This window comes from Amblyomma maculatum, chromosome 11 (assembly GCF_055883805.1).
Source record: "Amblyomma maculatum isolate TAMU_Amacu chromosome 11, ASM5588380v1, whole genome shotgun sequence".
In the NCBI taxonomy this organism is placed as follows: Eukaryota; Metazoa; Arthropoda; class Arachnida; order Ixodida; family Ixodidae; genus Amblyomma; species Amblyomma maculatum.
The window spans coordinates 139,140,091-139,161,070 of record NC_139354.1 but is presented as its reverse complement, the minus strand read 5'-3'; the positions used below and the strand labels follow the sequence as shown (position 1 = coordinate 139,161,070).

Genomic DNA, 20,980 nt, shown 5'->3' with positions numbered 1-20,980 from the left:
TAAACCCAGGCAAGCCTACTTTGCTCTTCAAGACATATCCGAGTTTGGTTCGAAAATCACGAGATTTCTTTAAAGGATTGGGATATATTCAGACCAGAGTTTTTGATGGCCTTTGCAGGTTTAAAAGAAAGAGCACAGGCCCTCCTCCAATCAAGACTTCAACTCCTAAGCGAGCCCGTCCTTGTCTACGTAGAGATGAAGCGCCTGTTTTGTTGCGCCGACCCTAACATGACCGAAAGTGAGAGAGTGAAATTTTTAATACAAGGCGTTAAAGAGTCGCTTTTTGCAGGGCTTGTCCCGAACCCGCCGAAAACTGTGGGCGAAGTTTAAAGTAAAGCATCGGCAATCGAGAAGACATTGGACACCCGGATGCGCCATTGCGAGCGACCACTTCAACCGGACTACTCAAGCCACTACCCCCAGCGCATCTGCAAGCGGAGAGAACCTTTAAAACAGAAGCTTGGGTACGTTGGTAATCCATTGTGTAGAACAGCGCGAAAAAAACCACAGTGGCGAAGAGAACAAGAGGAGCGCTGACGAATGCTATGTAGGTGACAAGGACACACGGATGAACAGTCATTCAGTTAAAAGGGCCCGATGTACTAGAAATGAACGACGTTAAAACAGAAGCTTGGGCACGTTGGCAATATTTTGTGTAGAACAGCGTGAAAAAAAAACTACACGGACGAAGAAAGACAACAAGACAAGCAGCGGACCTCATTCAGAAGATCGTGCGGGAGGAGCTCCGCCGATTGCTGTCATCGTCACAACAACCGCAGGTAACGACTCTTGAGGACGTCGTTCGTGAAGAAGTCAAGCACGCACTCGGTGTTCCTCAGGTGACCGCTCCGACTGCTCCTGTGCAAGAGGCAGCAGCCATGAATACGCTGCAGCATTACGTCATCCTACGCTCCGACGTTACTTTTCAAGCCCTCGCCGCTACCGTCCTGTTTCTGAAAGCCGCCTCTTGGCCCCGCCCGCCAAGCCAAACAACGACCCCCAAGTCCCAGAAAGTGCCACGCCTAAATGACAGCGAGCAACCAGTCTTCATGCTACCATGCGGTGAGGCCGGCCACATTCTGAACCACAGCATGTGCCAATGAATCGGTCTCTGCGGATTTGCAGTCGACGCTCCACGACCACGCCCAAGTGAACGACCGCAAGAAATCGACAACTATCTGTGTAGCGGTAAGATTGAGCCGCCAAGCCTCCATCGCCAGTCTCCATTGCCTTACAGGGCCCGCTTTGCGTCGCCAGGCCGTAAATACGATGACAGTGTGCGCGGAAGGTCAGAAGCCCGCGCAGGGGAAACTAAACAGGGCAACCTTTGGAGGTGACGTTGCTTCACGGCGAAAACACGAAGATCCTCCATCGTCGACGATGAGTGACGGCAACGCACCCATTAAATTGCCGATCCATGAGACGACAACGTCGACGAGATCACAACCACACTTCAAGTTGTCATCACTACCCAGCGACGTTACGACGATTTTCCCCGGCCGCGAACTCAGCACAAGACGAAGCAGAGATCGAACACTGAAGCCAACGTGAAATACTAGGACGCGAACAAGCGACCTTGAGGTTGCTGTAGGCGGATGTACGGTTACCGCCCTAGTGGAAACTGGTGCCGACTACTCCGTCATTATTGGAGCTCTCGTCGCCCAGCTCAAGAAAGGGATGACCATTTGGGACGGGCCGCTAAACCCCGCCGCTTGTAGTAACCTTATTACGCTGTCGGGGTGATGCACCGCAAGGGTTACAGTGAATGGACGTACCCACCCTACCAGCTTTGTCGTCCTAAGCACTGTTCCCGCGATGTGATTCTGAGCATGGATTTTCTGAACGAACATTAAGCGATCATCGACCTCCGATCCAAAGTCATCAAGCTCTCAACCGACAAAGCTATACCTGCTATGAGAACTTCGACACATCACGTCGCTCGCAACGTCCGCAACAGAGAATTGACCTTACCGCCCCAATCAAGCGTCATCGTCCTTATGGTTGAAACAGAAGTCGAAATCACGGAAGGGGTTGTCGAAGGAAACACTCAGTTGTTACTGAATAGAGGTCTTGACATCGCGAGAGGCATCGTCCGTTTTCGTAATGGACAAGCTGATGTGTTCGTTACGAACTTCACCGACGAATACCGGCACCTGAGCAATGGTATGACGATTGCTTTCCTTTGCGAACTTGCGGACACCCGAGAAGTCTTCGTCCTCCCCAGCCAGCTTGAAGACGATGCACCCCACCTAGCCAAGGAGCTCAATTTCGACAACACAGCGCTCCCGCGAGACAGACAAGACCAGATTCGCACTCTTCTTGAAAACTACAGCGCGTGCTTTTCTAGAGCGTCAAAGGTGCGGCAAACTCCGTTTCCAAAGCATGGCATCATTACGGATGTAAACGCGAGACCGCTACGTCAGGCCCCTACCGTGTATCACCGCCAGAACGCCAGGCCATACGCGATCAAGTTGAGGAAATGTTGCGGGATGACGTAATCCAGCCATCGAAGAGCCCTGGGCGACACCAGTCCTTTTAATGAAGAAGAAAGACGGCACAGCTCGCTTCTGCGTTGATTATCGCCGCTTGAATGGCATAACTAAGGATGTCTACCCGCTTCCCCGCATCGACGACACTCTGGACCGGCTCTGTAACGCTAAGTACTTCTCGTCGATGCACATCAAGAGCGGGTACTGGCAAACTGAGGTCGACAAAAGAGACCGCGAGAAGACGGTGTTCATAACACCGGACGGTCTCTTCGAATTCAAGGTAATGCCATTTGGCTCGTGCTCCGCACCAGCCACATTTAAACGGATAAAGAACCCGGTCCTAGCTGGATTAAAGTGGCAGATTTGTTTGGTAGGATGTCGTTGTGTTCTCGCCAAACTTTGAAGACCATTTGAGAAGGCTTCGAACAGTACTTGATTCAATCAAGTCCTCAGGTTTAATGTTGAAAGCAGAGAAATCTCACTTCGCCTACAACAAGATTTTGTTTCTTGGTCATATTTTCAGCAAGGAAGGAGTTCGCCCCGACCCACCGAAAACAGCTGCGATAGCACAGTTTCCACAACAAGGTGAAAAGAAAGCTGAGCGCCAATTCCCCGGACTATGCGCATATTACCGACGTTTCGTCAAGAACTTTTAGGCCTCGCCGAACCTTTGACGCAGCTTACAAAGACAGACGTTCCATTTCAATGGGAAGCGCCGAAAGCGGAATCCTTCGAGGAACTTAAGCGCCGCCTACAGTTTCCTCCTGTGCTAGGCCACTTCGATGAGAACGCCGAGACTAAGATACCGACGCGAGCAGTCTGGGCCTAGGCACCGTTTTCATTTAAAAGAATGCTGGACAGGAGAAAGTAATTGCCTATGCTAGCAGGTGCCTCTCGAAAGCCGAAGCGAATTACTCGACCACCGAGAAGGAGCGCCTTGGGATCATCTGGGCAACTTCAAAGTTCCGCCCGTACATATACGGCTCATCATTCAAGGAGATAAGCGATCACCACTCGCCCTGCTGGCTGGCAAATTTGAGGGACCCCTCCGGCTGCCTTTGCCCAATGGAGCCTACGTGTTCAAGAATTCGACATCACAAACATCTACAAGTCAGGCCGCAAGCACTGCGATACAGATTGCTTGTCACAAGCCCCGTTGATGCGCCGGCGAAAGAAGACGACGAAGACTGCTTTTTGGGACCGGTAAGCGCCATCAGTTTCGCAGAACAGCGATCAGACCCTGAGGTGAAAGCGCTAGCCGATTACTTAGAAGAAAAGACAGCTTCCCCTCCTACTGTATTCATGCGAGATTTATCATCGTTCGCGTTTAGCAATGGGTTCCTCGTTAAGAACTTCGCCCCCAAATGGACCACGCAGCTTCTTGTTGTGTCTAATAATCTCCGGCAGAAAATTCGGCAGGCGTTGCAAGATGAACCCACAGCAGGCCATCTCGGGTTTGTGCGCACGTTGCGTCCAATCCAGGAGAAGTACTACTGGCTGCAACTGCATGCCAAAGTTGCCCACTACGTGAAGACATGTCGTGAGTACGAAAGACGCTGCACGCCACCGGTCAGACCATCAGGACTACTAAATCCGATTCCGCCCACGATCCTGCCCTTTCAACAAATTTGGATGGATATCCTCGGTCCCTTTCCATCTTCGTCTATGGGTAAAAGTGGATCATCGTGGCCACTGACTACCTTACCCGTTACACTGAAGCAAAAGCACTGCCCAATGGCACCGCGGCAGAAGTTGCTGAATTTTTTGTCGAGCAAATCCTTTTGCGACAAGGCGCACCAGAAGTGCTCATCACAAACAAGGGAACGGCGTTTACGGCAGAGTTGACGCAAGTCATCTTGTAATATACTGTCACTTTTCCACAGGTTTCATCATTCCCCTCTGACTCATTCCATTATCACCCCTGCACACCGCTTCTAACTTCGCACCAGTCACCCGAACGCCGTCCACACACCTCAAGCATCCACGCCTGCACATCTCAAATCATTCTTTTCCCAGACTGCAAGAGATTGGAACGACCTGCCAGCTAAAGCTTTTGCCCATCCCGGCCATGAATTTTTCAAGACATTTATCCCCAAATAATTATATAATTTATATGTAACTCCTCTAGTGGGCATTTGATGTACCAATAAATAAATAAAAATAAAATACAAGCCTTCGACGAACAACTGCATACCATCCACAGACCAATGGCCCTGAACAAAACGATCGCGGATATGATCGCCATGTACGTCGACGCTTAACACAAGAACTGGGACGCCATTTTGCCGTATGTGATCTTCGCGTATAACACGGCAGTCCAGGAGACGACCAGAGCGACCTCGTTCAAGCTTGTGTACGTCTGGGAGCCCAAGACGGCTCTCGCCGCAGTGCTGCCGCACGTAACCAACGAGGACAGCTTTCACGTCACCGCCTACGTGCAGTGTGCCGCGGAAGCCCGACGACTCGCACGGCTGGGTAATGAAGACCAACAGCACACCGACACCCGACGATACAGCTCACGACGACGCCACGCAGAGTACAATCCAGGAGGCCAAGTGTGGGTTTGGGCTCGAATTCTCCGCCATGGACTGAGTGAAAAGCTGCTCCGTCAATACTTTGAGCCATACAAAATCCTTCGCCGCGTCGGACAAATGGAGTGATTCGCGACGGTACGACATCATCACAACGGCGACGCGGCACGCCCAGAAATCATACGTGTTGTTCGTCTGAAACCTTATTACGCTCGTTAAAGAATCCGTGGTGTTTAAACTTTGTAATGTTTCGATTTAGGTTGCCTTTTTTAATTTGGAATATCAGGGCGATGTTTTTTTAAGAGGGAGTAATGCCTCGAAACCTACAAAATTGTATTTGTTGTTTTTTGGATGCCGCCGCCACGCGGCCTTATCACTCTGATTCTGGCTCGCGTATCAGTTCTGTATTATTTGTTTGTTTAGACCCGTGCTCTCATAGACCCTGACCGGTCTATGAGAGCACGGCTATCGCGTCACCGCTCCCGATCACCCTATCGCCGGAGTTCTTCACCCCTTCGTCCTCCATCTTCAGCTTCTGCCCGCCACACGGAAAACTAACCTGTGCAGTTTCCGGGGGTAAAACTGCACCGCCTACCGTCGCTCCAATTCCTCCTCCGCTCCCATCCAACATGTTGAGCGTATTCGTTGAAGGAAATGTACTGGAAGCTTTAATTGATACCAGCGCCGCTATTTTCATTATGCAGCTTAACTTCTGTTTAAAACTCCAAAAAGTGCGCACTCCTTGCATCGGTCCTCCTTTACGTGTTGCAAATGCAGAGAATATTAACACTTGTGGAGCGTGTACAGCCCGAGTCACAATTGACGGCATCCTGCACTTCATTGAGTTTGCTGTCCTATCCTCCTGTGTCCTTCAACTCATCGTCGGCTGGGAGTTCCTCCAAAACGCCTCAGCAGTCATTACGTGTTACCCTCCCACCTTTGAGGTCACTGAATGCAACATTGTTGCCGATAGCGAACCACCTTCCTCCCGCTTAATTATGTTTGCCGATCACGTCCTCTTCCGGGAAACTAAGATATTATATCTGTCACTTCTGACGCCATCACCTATGGCGACGTCCTGATTGCACCCAACCCTCGTATCCTGTCAAGAGGTATTATCATCAACGTGTCACTTCTTCGCTTTTCCAGCGGTTCATCTGTTCTCGCCGCCTTCAACACCACATCAGAGCTCATTCTTCTGCGCTGCGGATCTACTGCTGCATCACTTGCTTCCACCCAGCCTGTTATTCTTCTTACCATTTCAACCTCCGATCGCCCTGATTCATACCCAGCCTCGCTAAGTACAGCACTTCGTCACACAATCAGCACCGACCTGAAAGCAGACCAGACAGACACATTGCTCGCTGTATTGAACAAGCACGAAGACGCGTTCCACGTCAATTCCGACACATTGGGTCAAACCACTGCAGCAAAGCATCGCATCCACTCAGACGAATCGGGCATAGTTAGACGCCGGCCATATTGTGTGTCTTCAACCGAGCGCAAGGTTATTCAAGAAAATGTTACTCACATGCTTGCACGCAAAATCATACGACCATCATCCAGTTCCTGGTCATCACCTGTTGTGCTAGTGCAAAAATAACGGTTCGGTTCGGTTTTGTGTAGATTACCGTGCTCTAAATAGAATCACTCGCAAGGATGTGTATCCCTTCCCTCCAATTGACGACGCCCTCGATTATTTACAAGGTGCCTAATGTTTCTCCAGCCTTGACTTAAGATCAGGCTACTGGCAGATTCCCATGCATGAAGATGATAAAAAGAAAACCGCCTTCTTAACACAGGACGGTTTATACGAATTCAATGTAATACGATTTGAACTCTCCAACCCTCCTGCTACATTCGAGCGCATGACTGACACAGTTCTCCACGGCATCAAATGAAAAACATGTCTCTGTTACTTAGATGACAGTAATTTTTTCTTTGTCATTCTCTGATCACCTTACTCGTCTCAACAAACTTTTGACAGCATTTTCCAACGCTGGCCTACCGCTAAACACGAAGAAATGCCGTTTTGCATCAAAATGACAAAGCTCCGACTATTTTGTACGCCGACGCCAGTAGCCGTGGCATTGGCGCTCTCTTTCGGCAACGCCAGGACATCTCTACTAAAAATGTTGTTTCCAATGCAAGCCGAACTATGACTCTTGCGGAACAAAACTCCACTATTACCGAGCAAGAATATCTCGCCGTTGTCTGGGCTGTTCTGAAGTTTCGTCCTTACCTGTACGGCCGTCACTTCACGGTCGTCACTGACCACCACGCCCTATGCTGGCTATCCACTTTGAAAACTTCGTCCACTCGTCTCGGGCGGTGGATCTTCCGCCTTCAAGAGTACGACTCCACTGTCACTTACAAATCAGACAAGAAGCAGAAGGATGCCGACGCTCACTCTGGTCGCCCTATTGTTTTGCCATCGCAACACATTTCCTCGCATTCTTCACCTGTCCCGACGCACTGACGCCATTTAAACCCTACAGTTTTAGTCTTTGAGCGCCGCCTCTATTGCTCCCACGCCAGAATTAGACTGTAATCGTGCTCACCACCAGAGTGCTGACCCTACTGTCGAAAACTGATTGATAGTCTCACTGGTGTAATTAGACCTCAAAATGCCAGTCTCCGTCATCTACTCAACAATTTCAAGTTACAAGAGGGGCACATTATTTTATCACAACTACAGCCCACTCGGCCACACCTAGGTTCCCGTAATTCCTTCTTCCCTACGTCCTCAAATTCTACAAGACTTTCACGACCGCCCCACCGCAGGCCACCTTGGATACTACAAAACCTACGACCGCATTAAAAGTCGTTTCTTCTGGTTTGGCCTTTCAGCATCAGTATTGAAATATGTAACCTCTTGCATCCCTTGTCAACGACGCAAGCGGTCTACGTCGCCTCCTCCCGGTCTCTTGCAACCTCTCCCATGTCCTTTCACGCCTTTAGAAGTCGTCGGAATCCACTTCTATGGACCCCTGCCCTCGACTCCAGCTGGCGACCGCTGGGTCATCACTGCCGTTGACCACCTCACCCAATACGCTGAAGCCGCAGCACTTGATGATGATGACCTGGGACAAAATGGCACATACCCACGGCGGGGGATTGGCCAGGGTGCAATCACTTCCGGCTCCGATTCCAACTTCTTCCTCTACACCATAATTCTTCGCCATGGCGCCCCTCGCCTTCTCCTCAGCGATCGTGGCAAGTCGTTCCTCTCCACCGTCCTTGCCGCAGTGCTTCATGCTTCAGGCACAGTGCCCAAAACTACATCTCCCTACCACCCTCAGACCAATGGCCTCACAGAACGCTTTCACCGTACCCTTTCTGATATGCTAGCCACCTACATTCACCCTCAGCACAACTGGGACTCTCTACTCCAATTTGTGACCTTCGCCTACAACACTGCCGTTAAACGAACACACTACCTACTCTCCGTTTTTTCTTGTTTATGGCCGCCGCCCTACCTTCTCACTCGAAGCTTCTTTCTTCTCAGCTTCCACGCCTTCTGCCGCGCCTTCCCACGACCAGTTCGCGTCTCGTATCGCCCACTGCCTTGATCGTGCCCGCCTCCAAACTGAAGCCACTCAAGCTTCCAGGAAAAGCACGCAGGATATGACCCACCGCTCATTGTCTTTCCGCCCTAGATAAGAAATGTTATTCTAGGCACCTACGTGTACCCCCGGCCTGTGTGAAAAGTTTCTGAGCCGTTTTATAGGCCCGTGCACAGTTCTAGAACAAACGTCCTCTGTAAACTATCTCATCACACCTGCATCGCCTGTTCGCGATCGTCGGTGTCGCGGCACCGAGATTGTGCACGTGTTGCGTTTGAAACACTTTAACCGCCGACCATGAGATATAATTTGCGACCAGGGTGGTCGCTTTCGTCCGGGAAGGGGAAGGTTGTAAGCACTGTGAGTGAACTTCATCTTCATCTGAACGTAACCATCACCGGTAATCGTGACGTGACAAGAAGACGAAGTGTTCTTCAGCTGTGGCTAGTCGGTAGCTGCTGTTCGGCTTATCTGAAACAAAAAGATGAATCTGCTGGTGCATCCTTTTGCCTCCCAGTATTATGCTAAATGTCGATACCAGCTTAAGTAGCTCTTGTGGTCTTGTTTGTCTTCAGCTCGAAGAGGGTGCTCCCTTTGTTCTTTTGACAGTACTGGTAAGAGCGCGCCGCTTTCTATGGTCATGTGTGGGCAACACGCAGCTCTGATTCATCCTGTCTGTGTGACACGCCGCTTAGTGATCAGCCATAGCTATATGAAGGGAGGGAGAGGCAGCTAAATTTGTTGGGTGCGGAAATGAAGCTGTTCTGTACTGTGGTTAGAGGCGAAACTGCACTGCTCGGGCCACGTCGGGGTCGATGCGCGGGGAGATATTTAATTTGATTGTCACAGAAGTACTGGCGCCGAAAACGAAAGCAATCAATGACAGATCACTGGCACCATACCGCAAGGCGTTTTGTTTTAATTAACTTCATGTTTTCTGGCCTGTACTCCAAGCAGCATTGCTGTTGTCTGTATTATCAAACGAATAGGCCGATTTCACAAGGCCAACTGCGCAAGCGCGGGAATTCCGGAAGTTGCTCTGCCGCCATGTTTGTTGTGGAACAGCAGACGATTTCCCGGCGTCGCCGTCGTTTCCACGCGTGCTACCGCGGCTGAGGCTGACCCACATTCTGCATTGCGGGACCTACTACACCGAAGCTTCCCATCGTCAGCAGTGCCTCTCATGTGAGTATAGCAAACTACCTGCCATGTTCTTATATAGGACTTCGGATACTTGCAACGAAACAGTTTCATTCGCAATGGCCTCTGTTTCTGTGCTCACGGCTTTTTCGATGCAATCCTGCTCTTGGTTTCCTTATTAGCGCTTTGAAAAAAAAGAGAAAAAGCTGCACGACTGTGCTGCAGCTACTCAGAAGTTCCATTTAGCATTGATACGAGTGTCGATACAGATCGTTCAGAGAAAAACGCGACGGAAATATTGAAGGACCCCTCGCAATCGGAAAGCATACTCACAAAGCTGTGTCAACACGTTTGAGTAAACTGCACAGTAATAGTGCATGGAGGTGATCGCGAAACCTGACTTCCTTGATTTTGTGCACGGCTGTCACTCGATCATAAACGGAATAAGCTTAGAAGTGATTCACGTTTTAGGTCGACGAAAAAAAAAAGTGCGAATGCTCGATTCGTTCCTTTTGCGCCCGTATTGGCACCGCCAGAGCGGCGTTAGTTTCAAAAACTATTACTTGTACGGAATGCCCAAGTGAAAGTTACGACCCCGTAATATGAGCATGTGCGATAGTGAATGCCTGGTCAAAAAGTATTTTGCGTGTCGTCAGGAAGGCCATGCCAGCTTTCAAGCGTGATTGCGGACTCTAGCAGTGGCGAGTATAGAGGTGTGCATTTTTATCTCAGACGTTCATGACAACTGTGGGGACTCTTGAACTGTGCAAAAACATGTGACAGGTTTGTGGGTTCAATCACTTTTGTCTGCAGGCCGTCGTGAAACCAAATATGGCTAGACTCGGCGAGTGAAATCAGCAGGGGTGGACTCGAGAAACGAGATCACTGAACCCGTTTTTTGCGAAGGAGCACATGTACAGGTAAGACAATCATGACTCAGAGGCCCTAAGAAAACTTTTAATTATATTGGGTAATTTTAAGCCAAACGTCTTAGACGTTGCGCTCAACCATCTCCGATTTGTTAAAAAAAAAAACATCCCAGTGTGCGCCATCCAAGCCTGAAGTATTTTTGCCGCAAAAATTTATTTTTGAGCTGAGCACAGTTTGAACCTTCCGAAAACAAAGAGAAACCAAGCGCCGCTGAATAATTAATAAAAATTCAAATTTTCAGAGAAAAAATTAACGACATTGGCACAGCTTGTGGCTTTCGGTGTGGTTCAAAGCAAACTGCGCGCACCTAACGAATATATATATATATATATATATATATATATATATATATATATTCGTTAGGTGCGCGCAGTTTGCTGCACACACCTCACACACACATGTGTTTGTGTGTGTGTGTGTGTGTTTTGCAAAAATATTTTAGGCTTTCATTATGCACATTAACATTAAGTGGACGCTAACCAAGAGAGTTCTACTTAAGTTGAGGACAACCCAGAGGGCTATGAAACGAAAAAGGGTAGGGGTAACATTAAGAGATAGAAAGCGTGCAGAGTGCGTCAGTGAAATAACTCAAGTTACCGACATTCTAGTAGAAATTAAGAAGAAGAAATGGACATGGGCAGGACACGTAGTGCGAAGAGAGGATAACCGATGGTCGCTGAGGGTAACAAACGGGATTCCAAGGGAAGGAAAGCGTAGCAGAGGGCGGCAGAAAGTTAGGTGGGCGGATGAGATTAAGAAGTTCGCAGGGGTCAAGTGGATGCAGCTAGCACAGAAACGGGTTAAATGGAGAAATATGGGAGAGGCCTTCGCCCTGCAGTGGGTATAATCAGGCTAATGATGATGATGATGAATCACATTAAGTATCCACAATTTTTTTTAACAAATTGGAGGTGGTCGAACGAAACGTGTATGGCGTTTGGTGTGGAATGACCCTTTAGGCACATGGCAAAATAAATAAACAAAATTATACAATAAAGCTGAAATTACTGTTTGTTTACTAAACAAAACAGCACGATAACATTACAGAATAAATTATGGCTTTTTAATCGAGTAGTATGGTCGAACCATAATGGGTAGGGAGCTCAATGTTTTTGATGCTTTGCATCGTAATTTAGTGAGGAACTCTTGTTACTCATATAAGCGGCAGTAGTTATTTGGGCAATTGTGACTCCTAACACTTCTTCATAGTGTCCAAAGAGTGGCTGTTTGATGCATCCTTACGGCTATTCTTCTCACGCAGGTACATCGAAAACATAGGAGCAAGGAAGCACAGAGAAGACTGCCTGCGCCTGTTTACATCTGGCCATCTTCAAAAACTTGAGTTTTCTACCAGGGAATCCCCAGAAACTATTGTCCATGCTGAAGTGCTGGCATCTATGTAAACACGAACAGTCTACAAAGTCGGTGCTGAAGCCTCGAAGTGTGATGGTGACGTAATCACCGGCCATTTCTCATGTGTTGCAGGGAAGGGGGGGAGGTGCAAACATCTCTGTTGTGTGCTCTATGTACTTATGTATATTGCTCAGCATGATCTCAGTTGTGTACCAGATTCAGTTTCTTGTACAGAGAAAGAACGCCAGTGGTACCAGCCAAGGAACCCAAGGGCAGTAAGCCAGGAGGTTAACAGCCTAATTTTCTGCAAGGACACATCACAAAGGATTGGTCCTGCAATAACTCACCACAAAAGGCGAGTGGAATATTCAGCACTCGGGCGTAAAAACGTAAATGTTCGCACCCCACAAATGGTGTACCTACACTGAAAAATTAAGGAAAGTGGCCTTCAGTTCTTTGCCGATGTGTTGGAAGCAAATTACATTTTGCCTGTCCAAACAAAGAAATTTGTGGAGCCATATACAGCCAGCGATTGTAAACGGCCTTCCTGGTGGTTGGAACGGGTGAAAGAGAAGTGTCCTTCAAAACTGTATACTCATGAGGAGGTCACGGTCATTGAGGCAGCTACAAGCCTGCAAAGTGCAAGTTCCTTGTGGCACTCTTACAGGGAAGGCTTAATCACAGCCTCAATTGCACACAGGGTTTATACATGGGTGCACACATGTAGGACAAAAATGAGGCCCCATGATGCATGGTCTCTTATTAGTGCAGTAATGGGCAAAAACTTCGTACGACATATGCAATGAAAAGAGGGCTGCTGCTTGAAGCCGAGGCACGAGCAGCTTTCATCTGTAAGAACGAGAGCCACGTTGGCGTTCATGTCAGAGAATGTGGCCTTTTTCTATCATGCCTCAAGCCGTTTCTGGGTGCAAGTCCAGATGGTATTGTTTCATGCAGTTGCTGTGAGGCTCGCCATCTTGAGATCAAAATTCCAATGAATGTGGAAGTGTTTGCTAAGGGGGAGCTACGCAATGGTAACCTGAAGCCCAGTAGCAAGTACTACAGGCAAGTGCAAATGCAAATGGGTGTGGCTGAGATGAAGGCGTGTGTGCTGTTTACAGTAAAGAGAAGTGCTTGCAGGTTCCAGTGCTGTTCAATGAATCGTTCTTCATTGAATTAGTGCATAGCTGCACTTTTTTTATTATTACTTACTTGCTGCCGTTTATTTCAAACAAAAACTGAAGCGAGTGTTTTGAAAGAATAGCTTTGCTGTGCATGTCATTAATGTGCCTAATACAAGGAAGAACCAGAGTTCTCGAAAGTAGGACTAATTTAAAGGGAAAAGAGCACATGTATATGTTAATCTGGTTTGAAAAATTGTTATTGCTGGGTTTAATGTTTTAAAGTGACACATGGACTTCAGGTTCTGTATTAGGGGAGCCAAGTTTCACCGCAGTGCATCCCCCTCCCTGTCTTTAGAGCCAAAACATAGTGCCCAGATAAGGAATGGTTATAAAGCATTTATTTTGAGGTGATGAAATAGCAACACATACCAAATACTCTGCGCTTGAGAAACAAATCAAGCTTCGCCAAGGATTCAGAGTGGAAAACTGCTCGACAACGCATTTCTCACAATGGTTCCTTAATTGATTTCCCGGCTTTCCGGAGGAAAGATGACTTGGAACGCTAAAGTACGAGTCCTCGGCCACCGCTACAGTAAAAAACGACGGCACAGGTCCGGCAGAGGGAGGCATAAGGGTGAACTTGGCGCCCCCTTAGAGTAATTGGAGAGGGGGGCATTTTTCTAGGTGAACTTGGCGCTCCCTTAGAAGAACCGGGGAGGGGGGGGGGGGAGAGCTATTCCCCTAATGGGGGTGCCAAGTTCACCCCTATACCTCTCTCTGTCAGACCTGTGCCATCGTTTTTAAAAGTATGCAGCTATGTTCATGCAGGCATTTACTATACTAATGGCCGAGGACTCGTACCTTTGTTCCAAGTCACCTTTCCTCTGTGCACCTCTATGTACAGGTGTTTTTTTTATTTCGACCCCATAGATACACAGCCACTATAGTTGAGATTAAACCCAAGTCTACCTGGTCTGCAGCTTAGCACTTTAACCACTGATTAATTTTCTGCAATGTGTTTTGTGCAAGCTATGAAAGAAACTTCTTAAAGTTTTCTTGTGATGATACGTGAACTTCCTGCAGATGTGTAAAGTACCAACTTCGGTGTGTTCAGCCGTGTAAAGGCTCCTCTCTGACACTCAAAAATCTCTGTAGGTGACTGCTAGATATTACCTAAATTGTAGTCTTGTTGGAGTTCATTCTCAGCTCCTGATCACCGTGAAGAGAAATGTTAAGTCAACGTTTGAACTGTAGTAACATATTGTCCTGTGCTTGTTGATAACAGTGCTTACAATTTATGTAATGTTCTAGTCATTTTCATACTTTCAGTTGCATGTTTCAATAGATCTGTGATGACCGGATGCATAAAGAGCAATAAATTGTGTTGTCTGTTTAAGTGTTGCTCAAAGAACTGTTGTACGACTATGCAAACAGCTTGTGATACATAAATTTCTGGCTTTTCCGTGAACAGTATTTTCAGAGCAGATCTGTGATATGTATGCAAAGAATTGCAAGAAGCAGCTATGATTCTTCACTAAGATGCATCATTTACGACACGAATGTGTATTCTCTTTGCAATGCATTAGTTAGACATGCACAAACAGAATGACTACTATGAGGTTCATGAAAGAATGCATCACCAGGAAAATTTAGTTCGCTGCTATATCTTGTGCACTTTACTGCTTTTTTTTGTTTCATTCTGAAAATTTGTCTAAAACACGCATTGAAAACACAGGACTTTTAGTTTTTATAAAGTGTTTGAAAATATAACAGTGCATGATTAATGCAGCTGTTGATGCACATCCAATATATTTCCAAAGCTTTCTTCAATAACAATCTCTAAAGATCACAAAGCCATAGTTAGACAGTTTTGTGAATTCAACTCCATGTCTTTTGGTGATTTATTTCAATACCTTTAGGGCCATATGGCCTTGAAGAGGGGAGCAGTTAAACATAGCATTACAATATACATAACAATAAGAGCATAATCTTAGAAGATGTTGCTAGCTGCATAATTTTAACTAATTCATTCATGGTATAAGCGTTTTGTTGTCATTGATTAGTGCCAGTGATTCAGGAAGGTGATTCCACTTACGGGGTATGGGGTAAAAACAAATGAAAGCAGGTTTTTGTTCTGCAGAAATATACATCAACTTTGTGAGGGTGATCCGTCCGTCGTAATACGTACTGTGGCAGTGAAATAAATTCTTCTCGCAGATGAGAATGATAAAAAATTTAATGAAAAATGCGAAGACAATGTTTTCTACGAGGAGGTGCAAGGGATGGCACGCCGCGCCTGTCTTTCGTACTTGATATGCTTGCAGTTTTAAGTGGAGGATGAACCATACAAAATTATTTTGGACCATTTCCAATAAGTGTGCTACATTCTGCAGGTAAGTACCCCTTACTGATGCTGCATATTCAAGTTTAGGTAATATGAGTAATTATAGAGTCAAATTTTCAGAAAAGAAGGCGGATTGCAAAGACTACGATGAAGATATCCAAGCATTTTGCTGGCATTGTTGCATGCATAACAAAAACAGTCCAGGTTATGTTGGAGATGTGAGCACCAAGGTATTTATATGACAGTACTGAATTTAAAAGCATGCTATTAGTGTGATACGAGGATAAATTATTATTCATTCTACACACATGCAGGAATTTGCACTTGTGAGCATTAAGGTCCATTAGCCATGCTTTGCACCATGCCGAGATAGAATCGAGGTAAGATTGAAGTTAGTATGTCGCCATCACATTTTCTTTCTCTGAATATTACACAGTCATCGTCAAACAGGTGATTGTTTGAAGAAATTTGGGAAGGTAAATCGTTAATATAAATAAGAAAAAGAACCGGACCAAGCACAGAAACTTGAAGAATACCGTTATGAATCATGCTTGGACCTGATGCGAGGTAACTAATCGAAACCAACTGATGGTAGCTTGTAAGAAAATCTTCTAGCCAGGTTAGAATCAAAATTTTGAGTCCAGGTTAAGCTTTTGTAACTTGTATAGTAGTAAGCTATGGAAGCTTTATCAAACGCTTTTGCAAAATCTATGAATACGTAGTTGGCTAGTGAGTTACGATGAAGAATAGCGTGTAACTCGTTAGTAAAAGATGCAAGTTGGGTTTTACATGAAAACGATTTTTGAAAACCGTGTTCAAATTGGGAGAAGAAAGAGTTTGATTGTAAGAAATGTGAGGAAACAGGATGTATTCAAGAAGTTTACAAGTAAAGCTACTGAACGAAATTGGTCGGGAATTTAGTGGAGAATTCGTTGCCTCATTTGTGCAGCATAATCTCCTTCCCGACCTTCCATGCGGCAGGTAGCGAACCCTAGTCCAGTGACTGCTGGAAAATTTTTGTTAATATAATGCTGGAGTAAGCATTTCTAAAATTTAGGAACTTGGGGCTAATCAGATTGGAACCCAAAGTAGCGGATATTTCTAGTGAGTTAATCAATTTCAGAATGCTGTGAAGGTTAATTGTGACTAGTTACATGGGCATATATAAAAAAGACTCGACACTTGGAGGAGGGGGATTTGTGGAGATAGAAACTGATGCCTTTAGTTCAGGAGGGGGGGGGGAGAGCATAATTCATTATGTTTGTTAAGGATGGTACTGATGTTAAAAAACAGAATTTGTGTGTTAAATAGGTGTGCTCCACTTCTCTGCTAGCTTTCATCTTGTGAAGATTGTCTTTCATAGCAGGTATTAGTTTTCTGTGGTGTGTCTATATCTGTATAGTGCTGTCACTAGACACATTGCATGCATAGTTTTTTGTTCACTGTTAGAAAAGTGAACATATAATTGCTACAAAATGTGTTTACAACTACGAAGAACTTTCTTCACTGCAAGTGGGCAGTGGACTGTAAGAGTGTTGCAACCAAAGCTATTCTAGTGGACACAACAAAAGTGGATAACAAAAACAGAAAATACACATGTCGGCAGTGTATGCACACACTGCAACACAATTTTTTTATTAAGGTTCAGCACACGTTGGCAAGGGTATTTAACTTTTGCTCGCTATAGTACTTGGTTCGCGTACATTACTTGAGCAATGGATCATCAACAAAGTTTGTTAAAAGTGCACACACATGCCAGACTTTGTTGAGCTGGTCAATCATGCTGTTGGCAAACACTTGAGAGAGGATTCTTAAGGTCTTCACCCTTCCTATTACTCTTTCAACATGTATTCGAAGGCGTGCTATGCGTCTTGTCTCTGTTTTGTCGTCTTCTGACAATTGTGAGCGCCCATTCATGAATGGTGGAATGTTCAAGCGTAGCGAACGTTGCTTGCATTCTTCAACTATGGTTAATCCTCTATCTGCCATTATACTACGCCCAGGTGAGAACTTGTCAAGGACGCCACATGAAAGTGTTAAGGTCTTATTGGAGAGCCTTCCAGGTGCAAGATCTGAAACACACATGATGAACCCGTTGGGACTACATACTATCAGCCCTTTGGCGGTTTTATGTTTCCTGTAGAGTGAGTATGTTTCACTCTGAACTCTGAAGGATGACGGGGTCTCTATAAATATTTCAGTAAAATCCATGATGCCATCAACTCTGTCGTATCCCTTTTCAGAGAACACTTCAGGTCGGTAGTACTTATCACAGATGGCAGGTGGCATCCATGTTGGCACTTGCATAAAAAGTTGAAATTGACTGATTGCAGCCTTTTGAGTTAAACATCATTTGACCATCTGCTAGAAATATTGTGCATTTTCCTCTTACCTGACACAACCTGTTGTTCAGGAAATCCAGCCAGGTGATCCATATTTGTGACACTGTTGTCTGTGAAACGCCAAACCTATTAAAGAATTTAATTTTTATGAGCGTATTTTCCAGTGTGGATTACACCAAGACATTTTCTTGTAATACGGCATATACGATCAAAAGAACTCTACTTGATTATTTGTATTCATTCACAAGACAACTTCGTGTGTAGGTGATAGCACCTGCTTATTTCAATAGAGTAAATGGCATTTTAACAGTGCTAGTAATAACACAAGACCAACTTGACAAAATCGTAATGCTCAGGTGATAGCACCTGCTTATTTCAATAGAGTAAATTGCATTTTAACAGTGCTAGTAATAACACTAGACCAACTTGACCAAATCTTAATGCTCCTGAGTCACAGCTGCTCCTTAAAATTGTCTGCTACCCAAAATCGCAATCTACCCATATTTCCTTTTTATCACTCCTTCATCGGAGCAAGAACCGATTTAACCAGGAACATTCAGCTCCGTTTTTGTTACTGCACAATAGCTTTACCTTAATACACTACTTATCTGAGTTGCTGACGGGCAAAGTAAGAACCTTTTGTGCCATGGAGAGCATGAACTTTGATTTGAAATCATACATGTCACGAGTGCAGCTCCACGCCACTGTTTGTGTATAATGCTCCTTTTGTTATACTTGCGAGCAAGAAATGTGGTGCCAAAAGGCACAAGTGCACACTGCTTACCTATAAGCTAGGTCAGTTCCATCAAGGTCCAGTCGCAGACGCAGCAGCACCAGGTTCAACTGGTTCTTCAAAGGCAAAATAAACTTCCTGTTTTCACCTTCTGCATTTGACATATGACAGAAGAGTAGTCTCTTGGCTTCCGGCTCTAGGAAAGGCCAAAATGCCTCTAGACGTTCACGTGAAGTGAAGGCCGTGTAGTACTTCAGCTTTTTCTGGTCTTGAATCAACACCTCAAAAGCAAATTCATTTTTTTTTGGCTTTAGCTTTCATGTCCTTGGCTTCATTGTGTAGCACTGATATTTCAATATTTAGTAGCCTGTTCTTCTGCTGCAATCGACTGCACTATTTTTTTGTTTCGGCGTGTTCTTGGTGTAATTTCGCTAGCTGTTTCTTAACTGTTTCCATCTCTGCCTTTGTGCTATACAGTTCATCTTGAAGCAATGAGATTATCTCCTTTTGTGCAGCAATTTTGTCAAGGGCACTTCGGTCGCTTTCTTTCGAAAAACTGTAGTTATGATCTTCGGTAGCGCTTTGTGAAGGTGTACCATCAATGGTGGTGTTGTCAGCTTCATCTGTACCACTTCCACCACTTGCGCCAGGCATCATTTGCATTGCAGAGATGTCTTGAGTGGGCTAGTAGGGCAAGGAGAAGAACATATTTATTTACAAAATAGTGTGGTTTTAGGAGCCAAAGTAGTCACATTAAAGGTCAATATAGCAAACATAAATGACAGAAAGGCGTAAGAATAAGCCAAAACCTATGTACTGCATATCACACATCTAATGCGTGACTACCTGATGGTCCTATTTCTAAAACAAAGACCAAGTATTTTTGTTGAAAAAGTTTGTTCACAATCAGCACATGGGATCTGCAGCAGTACCTGTTACATAAGAGATTCGTGCTATGACTAATTTGCAGCTCAATACTAAGCACTTAGATACATTAACATGCAGCTGACAGAAATATGTACAATATATAAATTTGAATGACAAGTTTCTCGGCTTAGAGTTAGTTGCTATACCTTTCGTATCAGGGGACGTCTCTCCGTCACCTTTTGCGGCTTTAGGGAAAAGACAGTGGGAACTCGAACCATGTAAGCTTTTTGCCTCCTTCGAAGTGGGCACCACAGACCCTGTGGCTGACGTTGGAATGAACCGGGAAAATCTGTAATCAGAATGATCATACAGTTCCATAACACTTTGATGTGTTCACTATGACCATTTCTAAACAAGACTCGACTCATACCAATCATGCTGTAAATAGGCACTTTTTTTTTTTTGGGGGGGGGGGGGGGGCTTTCCGCTTGGAAGCAGCACATCAGGATTAATTAAGTCACCTGGGGGTTTCTTATAGTGCGTCAGGCACATGAATATTTTTGTGTTTCGCCTCTATCAAAAATACAGCTGCCGCGTTCAGGACGGAACCCGCGACCTTGAGGTCAGCAACCAAATTCAAATGTCATTGCGCCACCGCGGCGGTTCGCAAGTAGTCTTTCTCCCAACAGCTTAATAAGGAAGCCAGGAATGCACAGTTTTAGCAAAGATTCGTATTTGCAGGTACGTCTGAGTAAAAACACCAACCGACTTAGCATCAGCACTATTGTGAATCCATACAGACAAGGCATGAGAATGTGACAAGGTTTCCGACATTGCTGTCGTCGGCCTGCGCATCACTGAATGGAAAGCAACCGACATCTCTAATGCAGCTCGCGATATAGCACCCGCGCTCTGCTCAGGAAAAAATACGGGCTTAAAAGTAAACAAAAAATATGCGTCAGCTAATGACAAGTTAAGCGGTATGGGTGCCGGCGGCGTCTCGGTTGAGCAGCTAGTCTGTTACGCGCGGACCACATTCCGTATAGAGCCTCCTTGATACACAATATATATATATATATATATATATATATATATATATATATATATATATATATATCCCTCTTGCAAACATGCAGATATTCCCGCGGTATTTACCGCACAAAATGCTAAGCGCACCGCTTTTAATTAACTTACCTCCCAGTCTGACCGGCTCCGTTGATCTTTGCGATACATTGCTCTCGGAGCTTACTTTCCTTGGGAAAAACGTAAAATCCGAGGCCTTTATGTTTCCTGTTGTTGTTTTAGCAACCCGGCGCACATCATTTGTATCCAACCATCGCGAAACATCGCGTATTTGTTTCGTACGCCGTGTAGCACTGCGCTAGCCGCACGCAACTTCCGCGCCAAAATCCGGCCGGAAGTACCACAACTACCAGAATGCATCACGGCAGCAGTGGCGTAGCGCAACTCCTTGTGAAATCGGTCTATTGAAGGTAACCAGTGTACGACCAAGTTCTACTTTGCATGAAGTTCTGCGATCCGACTGCCAAATTAGAGAAAA

At 45.7% G+C, this 20,980-nt stretch overlaps 1 protein-coding gene and 1 pseudogene across 1 annotated transcript; one reads left to right on the top strand and one right to left on the bottom strand.

Annotated features, from left to right (window-relative positions):
* The first annotated feature begins 8,203 nt into the window (after positions 1-8,203).
* Positions 8,204-13,251, top strand: LOC146175069 (uncharacterized; annotated as a pseudogene).
* A 3,930-nt stretch (positions 13,252-17,181) lies between these two features.
* LOC146175068 (uncharacterized) lies at positions 17,182-20,756 on the bottom strand. Its single transcript, XM_084585516.1, has 5 exons — positions 20,614-20,756; positions 19,628-19,768; positions 18,604-19,250; positions 17,877-17,945; positions 17,182-17,800 (listed from the first exon to the last, which is right to left on the bottom strand). The coding sequence occupies exons 3-5, from the start codon at positions 18,714-18,716 to the stop codon at positions 17,182-17,184; spliced, it is 801 nt and encodes a 266-aa protein (XP_084441642.1). The 5' UTR covers positions 18,717-19,250; positions 19,628-19,768; positions 20,614-20,756.
* Positions 20,757-20,980: the final 224 nt, after the last annotated feature.